Raw genomic sequence first — 11,010 nt, 5'->3', positions numbered from 1 at the left:
ATATAGCTGACACTTGACCTCGACAGCCAAGACGGGTGTCAAATGCGTTACAACGACATTGAATGCCTTACAAATATATTTTAGATGCGATACACACATTACAGTCATTGATAAGCTGATTAAAATACTATCAAAATAGACATTTATACTTATTATCTCTCCATCAAAAGCTCGACAATTGCAATCATCGTTTTCTGTCCGCAACACTAAACTCAGGATAATAATTGTAATCAAGGACAAATAAGAGATCATAAACGGGGGAAGTGACGTCAGGGGGAAAAGAAAACATGGGGCGTTTAATTAAAATAAAGTTGTATTTATTGCGCTAAAATAATTAAACAAAACATAATACATATGTACAGTGATTATTGCTTGCACATTCACGAAAGGGAAACAGACAGAAAGTTTTGCTTTTGAGTTCAGCTCGATTTGGGAATTATTTTCCATCTTTGCATTGTGGTTGTATACGTGATTAATTTGCGTGTGGCTAACCATAGACACAGACTATTGTTAATTGAGTAGTAAGCGATTCACATTCATTTAATGGACACCGATATCGAATGGCTATTAATTGCTGTCCATGCAGCTCAGCATTTACTTCTTTCTTTCAAAAGTGTGTCTTTCAAAAGTGTGTCTTTCAAAACAGTGTTTTTGCGGCTCTTTCCGCCTTTGGGATCCTGCAGTCTGCGTTTCCGTTTCCGTTTCGGCGAATTTCCGATGCGCTCTCAAAATAACAAAATGTTTTATGCATGTGTGGGTATGTGTGTGTTGGTGAGTTGTTTTTTGGGCGTGTATATATACGTATGTTTATTCACTTAATGAGATCAAGTCATATAGCGCATTATCTCGCGCAGAGCATAGAGTAACTCGGCCTGATTACGGGCTTCCATTATCATCAGATTCACATGAACCTGTGGGCCAGATATCAGATAGAGGCGATTAATGGCTGTGCAATAAGCACGCAGACTGGGTAAATTCCACTCACCTTTTCACTGTCCTGCAGCTCGACCAGCACACTATCGTAATCCTTGGTGGTAATTCGCTCGGGGAAGCAGCAGGCTGTCTTTATAAACATTTTCAAGGGGCGCACAAGGAGCTGGAAAGCAGAGATATTACTTCCGATACTTCCTTCGAAAGCTGCGTGCTTACCTGGTTCACCTCACCATAGTCGTAGTCGTCGTGGCGAATGCCGTAGATGCACTGAATGTAGTTCCAAATGGCGCGGCGGAACTTGGACGTGTCCACATTCTTGATGCCGCCCATGGTGCAGTACGTGAGATTGTAGGCGGCCCGAAACTTGGCGTCCAAGAAGGTGCCCACATCGTTGTACAGCCTGACGTGAATGGAAATGGAAAGGGATAATGCTCAGCGCAAGTGGGACAACAGGTGTGGCGCATCACTCACCCGTCCACCAGCGAGTAGCCGTGATCCTCCCAGGAGTAGTCCTGGATGCGAAACGTGTTGATGCTCTCGGTGCCGCGGCGGGCAAAGTCCTGGTAAATGAAGTTGGCATCGTCCACGTAGTGCGACAGGTTGGTGGGCACGGACACAGTCGCCTGCGGAGTCACGGCCGCCAGCTCCGCCGTTTGCTGCTCCACCTTCTGGAAGCGGCTGCTCAGCTCCGCCTCGCTGCACTCGTCCTGCTTCTGGGACAGGACCTTCATGCGCTCCATCAGCGCCTCCACACTGATGCCGTGCTGCTGCGGCAGTTGCTGCGCCGTGGCTGCAAGTGAATCAAGTTAGGCAAGGACTCGCAGTGGCAACCCTTTAGCACAATGGGTATCTTCCTGTGCACTCACCCAAATATCCATTAAGGGCTGTTGCATCGGATCCGTCCGCAGCCGCAGACGCAGAGTCTGGTGGAGCTCCTCCATTACTGCTCGCTGCGGTCTGGCTATTGTAATCCGGATTTGCATTGTTGAGCGATATCTCCGATAGCACGGGCTTTCCCTTCTGCGGATCCGTCAGCGAGGTGGGTGACGTGATGAGGATGGTGGGGGCCACTGCAGCGGGCGGGCTCTTCAGCTTTGGACTGGACAGTCCGTCCAGCTTTTGTGTGAGGCCGCAGGAGAACACAAAGGAGGACAGCGAGTGGAAGTGCGAGAGCAGGACCATGGCGTGCACCACCTCCGACAGCGACCAGCTGTTCTTCCCCTTCGTGAGCCGCTGTAAGAGCATAAAGTTTTCATTTTGCGGATGCCGCAAATGAAGCGAAGTCCGCATGGCGGAGTACCCACCTCGATGTGCTCCTTGCGCAGCAGCCAGGGACGATGGGCTAATATTTTATTGATATCGTATATGGCACGTAGTTTGGCGGGTATAAAGTCCAGGCCGCCCAGCCAGGCGCTATCTCCTCCCTGGTTGATGAACTCCTTCTCGTACCGCTTCACCAGATACGGACACTGATGGCGGGCAGCAGCCTGCGGTTTGAGTAAATAGAGTTCGCGATGAGTAAACAGAGATACCATCTATTTCAAGACGTAACTTGCAGTTCGCGTCGTATTAATCGAGATTTACTTAATACTAGCTTGCCATGGACAGCTGCCTGCGCCTTTGGATTAAAATGGATTATAATAATAAGCTGCATATAGACTTTAACTTGATTTGATTCGCCCAGAAAGCGAGCCACCATCAATTATCCCACGAGAAATTCAATGATTCGCGAGGGTATTGGTTTCAGGTAACATTTTTCTAGGCATTACGTAATTGTTTGGATCTTCTCACCCAACCTTGGCCCCCAACCTCCAGCCCCCGCACTCCAATCTCCACACTCCGCACTTCGCACCTCGGCGTGACCCACAATCGAAAATCCCCCAGAGCGCGGGACCTGGGAGGGATCGCCTTCGAGTGAGCCACCACCTGAATGGGTGCCAAGAATACGTGGACACCTATTTTGATCGCAGTGCGGGCGTGTGTTTGTGACCCAAAACAACACATTTTCGGGCATTCAGAGCAAAAGGCCCATTGTCTGCCTCGCGTTTGGCCCCTGCCTTTCTGTTTTATTTTGTTGTTTGTCATTAAGGAGACTTGGGCAGGCAGGGAGCGGAATCATGGCACCATGGCATCATGGCATCATGGCATGGCCTGACAGACCATCGTAAATCTTAAATAATTTTACATTCGCCGAGGCCCGCGTCTACACAAAGGCAGAGCCAGAACCCGTGCTGTTCTCTAGGCGACTCCTGGGTGCACTTTCCCGCCAAAAAGAAAACATGATATGAAAACGAAAACGAAAATCTCTAGTGGAAAGCTGGCCCAATTGTAATGTGTTCATTATTAGCCAACGCAAACGTCGGCCAAAATGTCACCCACAAACAGCAAATGTATACGTACTCTTTATTGGGTTAACGATTCTTGCACACGTACAACTTGGGCTATAAATTCTATTCGGGGGCCAAGAAGCCAACTCATTTGCTCCGAATAGCGCAGAACAACAATTGAAAATGTTGAGAAATAATTGATTAATGCGTTTTTGTCTATTCTAGCACTTCGATCTCCCAATTGCAGCAATGAAGAGGCAAAATGAATGGCCATCAGCTGCGCAATGCACGTAACTGAGAGCATAAATCAATTTGAATTACGCATTTATTCCCCACTTTTATGGCCGAAAATGTTTAATATAGATCTTAATTATGACTGCGACTGACTTACTTAGCGCGAGATGCGAATAACGAAAGGAATGTTAATCACCAGCAGTATTTTGTCGAATTAATAGTACGACTAATATTCATTAATATTCATGGCATTTGCAACTTAGTTCTTTGGTACTATTCTTGATGTGCCAGCGAGTTTGGTGGGAAAACCATCAAAGAATTGACGATGAATTCGATCTGAAAGCTAAGCTCTTTGCTATATTTGGCCGAAAGCCATGGTCCCCCCCTCATTTGAAGAGTGCATTCGGGCACAGGTGGATGCGAATTCAACAAAAACGCCAAATCCAGTTCGAAGCCACGGTTCCCCGCACAAGATGCACAGTACGTGCCAACAAAAGGTCAGACAAAACAATGCAAATGCGATCCAGCAGCACCGGATTCCCCATTCGCTGTCTAGAGCTATGTGCTCCCATTCACAGCAGGCTATGTTCTCCATTGGCCCAATCAATGGCCATTGTTCGGGGGCAGTTTGGCAGCGAAATACATTTTTGGAAATAGGAATAGGAATAGGAATAGGAAAATAGAGTGCGCTGAGCTCATAGCTTTATGCATTTGAGTCGCCCATTCAGTTTGAAGCTGAGTGTACTCACAATTATGGCCAAGTAGTATCTGTAATCGTTCGGCAGCGGACCATCGCCCTTCATTATAAAGTTCTGGGTGCTCAGAAAGTGATCGTGGAACTGGGGATGGTATCCAATCACTTGGGTCACCTGATCCAGGTCATCGAGCTCGTCCATGTCAAAGTCAGATGCTCCCGTTTGCGTTGCAGCGAAACACTGAAAGATACCGCATTATGTTAGATTGCAGATTGCATTACAATTGAAAAAGTGTATTTAATATGGTTTCGACAGTGAACCAATTTGCAGCCGTAAATTAAATTACTAATTAAAATCGCTCATATTCCGCCCATCGAAATACAGCCAAAGGAAAAGGGGGAAGGAGTAAATTACATTTATTTCTGTTTAGAACAGTTCAGTGCTTGGGAAATTAAATCTTCGTAACACGAGAGCACCCCACACAGTGGTAATTGATATTCAAATTAATTTTACTGCAAACGCATTGCGTATACGAGATGTGGCCCATGCCATTTACCAGGCCTGAATTCATTCAATGGGCATTTGCAATTTAAATTCCAGGCGCAAACTTTCGAAACTTATTCCCTGCTCGAAGCAGAAATCATAATGTGAAAACAAGAATCCGAATGCTGGGCATGACTTGGCTCTTATGCCGTTCGCAGGCTCCCCATTTTGACAAACTTGTCAGTTTTAGGCACCGATTTCGACGACCATCACGTATACGCACAGTTGGCAGGAACATGGGCTCTACGCAACTTGTGCTCCCAGCAACAGGCGCACGAAGGCAGTGCACTCATATTGAAATGCGGAATTTAATAAGTTCGGACCTACGGAGCGGCAATTTGCTTGATGTTCCGAGTATTGCTGGATTTCTGGCACATCAATGGCCGGTGGCCATGGCTACTGTGGCTCGCAGTGGCAGCCACCTTTGAAAAGATTTAAGCTGCAATCAAGATGTTTAGCATCTGCAGCTGCACTAGACATAAGCCCTTTCAGGGAGCCAACCATTGTGGTCCGCTCTCTAATTAAAGTTTTCTTGCCTTTGGCTTATCGCACCGGAAACACAGCAGGACTACGAAAAAGGCTGAGAAATATTTATAAAAGCAGGCATGTGCTCTGCTGATAACAGCTGGCCACCAGGTCGTAAGCTTAACGCACTCGAATGTGCGGCGAGTATCTGGTTAAATGGGTAACTTAATATATTCCTAATTGATCGATGGCCTAGACCCGCCCCAGCCCCGTAACCCAATGCTAATTGTGAATATCAGGTTTGGCTCTAACCTCAGATTGCACCCACTCACCACTCACACCGCGCCACACCTGGTGAGGGGATGAGCCGATGGATGCCGAGTGGGTTGCACCCACGCTCCCGTGCGAGATTCATATTCATAATCGGCTAACTGGACCGCTGACTCCGGTCAACGCAGCTCATTAAGTGCCATCACTTTGCGTGATTAATTAATTCGAATGTCGCAGATGTGTCGTGTGGTGGTAGCTGCCTTCTGGGCCATAACAAATGTCGAACACACGTAAACAAGAGTAGCGCCATTAGTCAAAGTGATTTATACGTATGCAGATCGAGGAAGCGAGTCTTTGGGCCCACCTAATGCCGCTGTCCAATTTAAATACGTCCAGTTACACTGGCTAATTAAAAGGGTTAGTCGCCGAGAGATATGCAAATGGCACTGCGTTGACATTTCCATCATTATGGGTTCTCTTTGTGAATCCATAAATACACAAATTGGCACACTCACACCCACGCTGGCGGGCAAACCCGTTTGGAAAACAAAAACTAGTTTCTGTGACACACTACCGACCAACAAACTACCGACCACCGACCACCGACTGCCGACGAACGACCCGATCCCAGTTCCAGTTCCAGTTTCGATCCCAGTCCACTACGGCAGTCAGCGGCTTTGAGCGGAGCTTAGGCCAAGTTTAATGGGCATGTACACTTATAGTGCATATCCATTTCTGAGCCTCAATGCACACACACACACTACAGGCTGCGGTGTGTAACATTGGCACGAAGCTAGCATTTCACTGCTTCTGCCTTTCCATCCCCTTTCCATTCCGTTTCCATCGCCCTTCCAGCCGCACTTCCCTCCTCCGTCTCAGCCGTAACCTGTTCGTCCGCCATGGCGTATACGTGATAATTGAATCGTGCCTGTGCTGTGGGTGCATTTACTAAAGCCACCCACTTGGTAGGCTCAAAAGTGTGTTAATCAAGACACTCCGACCTCAAAATGTGTTCAGGGTCTTTAGTTTCGGGAGTGTGGGATGTGTAGAACAAACAGAATGCAAACGAGAGACTTGCAACATGTAACATGACGCATTTCTTAATTAAATGGTACTAAAGATATTGGATACACACATCTGTATTCCACTCAAAGAACCAAACCAGCCTGCAAATGAAATTTGACTAATTCCCATTGCTTACATGCCATTCAACTCATTATTTTCCATTTTGCGGCTTTTGCTTCTGCGAATTTTGATGACAACAACAAATCCAAAATCACCGGAAACGGATACACTTCAGCATGCATAAAAAGGCTCATAAAAAAGTGAGTGAGAACAGGGTGTTTTCAGCCCGCCGAAAAGCAAAATTCGCTGCTGGCCGAAGACTTTCCGCGCCAACTGTTAACGTGCGAGATCATGGAGCGTGGCGATTAAATCAAAGATAATGCCTGCATTGGGGCGTCAGAAGTGGTTGCTGTGCGAAGTGTTCACTGTACGGTGCGACTGGCGAACTGGCAATTTGTATCTGCCGGATGCACGAGCGAACGCAACTCTTTACGCTCTTGGGCTTATGTTAATCGCGGGCAATTAATTGCTGTAAACCTATTCTGATTTCCTTCGCACTGCGCCAGCACAAAGTGGGCCAAATTAATTAATTAGCATAATTAGCCGCGGGAATAACAATAAATTAACTGTAGTTTCAGCTCCGCCCAAATGAGTCTGCAAAACTCATTGTCTTCTGCGGGCCGCAGAACACAGAAAGCGCTGAGTGTCAACACGGCCCCAAACAGATTAAAACAAAAGCTGGTAAACAGGCAAATAAATTAGCATAAATGCTAGAATGCCAGCGAGCGAGACGGCAACAGCGCGTCGAAAGAGACGGCTAGAGGGCGAGATAGGGGGCTCCAAACAATAGGCGAGTAAACAAGTAAAGTGGAAAAAACGTCAGGTGTTATAGAAATGCAAACTGAAAACAATGACAGCAAACAAAATCTATGAAAATGCGAGGCGTGGAAAACAATAATAAAATAATAAGCCTGCACAGTGAGCTCGAGTGCCAAATACCCACTCTCTTCGTAGCTTTTCATTTGCAGTTGTAGGAAAGGTTTCAAACCTGAGTAGAATGTGGCCAATGCAGGTTGGGTTTCCCACTTGATAAGAAAATAAACAACTAAAAGATTGAACAAAGTAGGTTTCCCATGCCTGATTACCATAACTCGTTAGTCTGCGGAGTCTGTGAGAAGAAAGTTACCGCAGCGCTTTATAGTTAGAACTATGAAACTGAAGCATGGCAGCTTAAGCTCCTCCAAATGGGTCACTTACTAAACTCCGCCAGATCGCCCAGATCGGAATATAGCCGCCATATAGCTTATCACCGCCGTGCACCTGAGCACTACTCGTGTGCCATGAGAATCGGAATCGAGTCACTCGAGGACTGCTCACTTACACTGCTCGCAAAACCAGGTGCTTGGCTGTGTGCGTAGATAAAGCGACTTGTCTAGACGTTATAAACTATTTTTCTACAGTTCGTGACACACGAGCACTGCATACCTATACGCATACACTCTTGCCCATCAGAACGTGCCAGTATGGGTGATGTGTTTTCGCGAGCTGCACTTACAGTGGGGCATACTTAATTAATCCGGCAAAGTGGAAGCGAAACAATCAAGCAGGCATCGCCTGATTTGCATATACATGGCTGAATAATAGGTGCAAATAACTCGTATAACTATAAAACCACTCAATCAAGATGCTCCTGCATTCAAGATACTCCCGCATTCAAGATACTCCTGCATTCAAGATACTCCCGCATTCAAGATACTCCTGCATTGAAGATACTCCCGCATTCAAGATACTCCTGCATTTAAGATACTCCTGCATTCAAGATACCCCCGCATGCAAGATACTCCTGCATTCACATGAGTACAAATCCTTCTCGCTTAGATATGAAATATGAAATCGCCTGGGGCAGATATCCCCCTTAGTACACACACATAGTATACGTGTGTACTTAAATCACTTGTGCGTGTTTTTCTCAGTTCGCGTGGGAGGCGGTACGTGTTTTTCCAACCTCGGATACCTAAATAAAAAATAAAAGCTGTCTGGCACTCGAAGCGACACTTTGTCTGCTGATAAAGTGCAACAACACGGCCAACTGCTAAATGGCGAATTGCAAACGGCAAATGGCAAACAATCATGAAAAATTATTAGGTCTGTGTGTCTGCACATTGTGTCTTTGTGCCAATTAATTTATATGGTTTACGAGATAACGCCTCGCGATCGGAAACCCTTTGAATAATGGGCACATCGAAGCGCGCAGATCGTTCAGTTAATAAATTTTCGTTTGGGTTAACGAACTCGCAAACAAAAGCCTAAAATTCTCAGATCTCTAAAATTAGGCGCCCAAAATTAGCGAATAGTTTGCGGACATTTATACACTCGTGCCAACGATTTATGCGCAAAATATAAAACAGACTACAAAATTTGAATTTTATTGGGGATTTATGGGGATTTGACTTGGCCCTTACGCGAAAGATAGTGGCTTCTGAGTCCGACTTCCGGCTGTAGAACTAGGCCACAGCGGCATGTCATCAGAGTGCATTGCTGCACTCGAGTGCGATTGATCTCAATCACTCGCCCAGCCAGTCAATCACTCAATCAGCCGCCTTTGCCACTCGGAACGAGGCGAAAGCCTTTTTGGACTCCTGCCAGCGTGCGAATGGCGCACATCTGTTTGCTCTGCTACTTGGCCGACTGAGTGACTGGTCCGAGCACCACCCACACCCACTCACACTCGCCCGAAAACAACCCCCACCCACCCACTTGGCCGGCACTCCCCTCTCGTCCCCCCCACACGGCACAAATTGTGTATTTTTATACAATTTATACTTTCATTGCGTAAATAAAATTCCTGGCCTGGCGCAGATGCCTGATGCCCGATGCCCGATGGCCGCGGGCTGTTTACGTTCGCTGTCATTGAGTATCGGGGAATGATAATTGAAATTATTATTACTTCCACTTTGATTCGCCTGCAAGTGCAGTGCCAGTGTCTGTGTCTGTGTCTGATTAAAGTGCAGCCACAGCAGGCAGTTCGCTCTTTAAAGGGCAGTTTGCATGTCAAAGAACAATCGAGTTATATGAATCTATGGTGCCCTTTGAGTAGATCAACTCTGATGGAAATGAGGACCAAATTGGTTGAGCATTTGAAACAATAGTTGCTGATAGTGTGAGGGAAGGCATTGTTTTTAGCGGCTAATCAAGTGAGTTCACTTTTCACTTTTCAGCCTACTCTAATTGAATTCATTCCAAGTCGCAATTACTCGGCATTTGCATCAATTTCGCTGATTAGCTGACCCAGTTTGGCAATCGAGTTCGCCATGAAAACAAAGTGCCAGAGTGGCCAGCTTGGCGTTATCTATTCCATAGCACTACCATAGCTCCACCATAGCTCTACCGGGTCTAGATCCAAATGAGAAATATGAGAAGCTTATCAGTTCTTATCGAGCAGGTCTTTCGCAAATGTCCACCAGCCTTTCTGCACACTCACTGCGCATTAAAAAGTTGGCAACTCGAACTCAGTTTGGTTAGCAAACTCTACTCTACTCACATTCCCAGCTTCTGATGGTTATTTTGGCAGCGTTTGCAGCATTTCCAGCTGCGTTTCACATTTTTATGATTTTATCAGCATGCCTGCAACAAGAATTTCAAACAAAAGCACGCATTTTTCAAATAACATCCTTTCATATTTGCAATGCGGTTTTAAGTTTTCCTGCTCTGGCAAAAGTTAATTACGAAGCTGTGGAAAATGTGCGCCATCCGAAAACACAAAAGCACGTATTACATTTCAGCGTTTGAAATAAAGTGAATAAAGTGAATTTAATTTCTGGCTGGCCAGGCAAAAATATTGTGCACGATATGCACAGCAAATCTCGTTGGCATCGTTGATTAAAATCTCTGCTTAATAATCACATCATTAGCCAGTTACCTGAAACATAATATGCTGTCAATCTGGTTCTAAGTGCACAAGCGCAAGCTCGAGCTCGACTTAATTACACATTATTTTCGCTGGGCTTAATGTGCAGCGATATGTGGTTACCTATGTATCTGGTATGCGGTTACCATAGACACAACTTCATCTCAACTATGGGTTAGGGATTAGAAGAGTCAAACAACCTAATCAGCCAAACAAACATGGATGGAGCCTCCTTCTAATCTCAACCAGAAAGAGTTTCATAAGACAACTACTGTCCATAGGACTTACAGCTAGCTGGATGAACTTACATCTTGAGAGATTTGTCCCATATCCGCGTAGTAATCGACGGCGTAGTACATGAGTTTGGCGGAGGACTCGGGTCCAGTTGGATGTGGATGCGACGCGGACTCGGATTCGGAATCGGAATCGGCGGTTTCAGTTAGTCGCAGTTGGTAGCTGCAGCGCCGTTCGCAGTGGGAAAATAACCAGTTCTCGCCCGGCTCTTTGTTTTTGGAGCCACGAAAGTGGAGCAGCCGCCAAACTGGAAATGCACCAAAGGAGGAGGCTCGTC

General features: G+C 46.1%; 1 protein-coding gene across 1 annotated transcript; it reads right to left on the bottom strand.

Annotated features, from left to right (window-relative positions):
• Positions 1-295: 295 nt before the first annotated feature.
• LOC120445080 (sestrin homolog) lies at positions 296-10,880 on the bottom strand. Its single transcript, XM_039625205.2, has 8 exons — positions 10,748-10,880; positions 4,244-4,429; positions 2,238-2,420; positions 1,800-2,166; positions 1,405-1,723; positions 1,150-1,333; positions 986-1,096; positions 296-911 (listed from the first exon to the last, which is right to left on the bottom strand). Exons 1-8 carry the CDS (start codon positions 10,796-10,798, stop codon positions 825-827), a joined length of 1,488 nt encoding a protein of 495 aa, XP_039481139.1. The 5' UTR covers positions 10,799-10,880; the 3' UTR covers positions 296-824.
• Between the last annotated feature and the right edge of the window lie 130 nt (positions 10,881-11,010).

Source organism: Drosophila santomea, chromosome 2R (assembly GCF_016746245.2).
Source record: "Drosophila santomea strain STO CAGO 1482 chromosome 2R, Prin_Dsan_1.1, whole genome shotgun sequence".
Taxonomy (NCBI): Eukaryota; Metazoa; Arthropoda; class Insecta; order Diptera; family Drosophilidae; genus Drosophila; species Drosophila santomea.
Note: the sequence above shows the minus strand (reverse complement) of the source record. Positions and strands in the feature narration are given on the sequence as shown.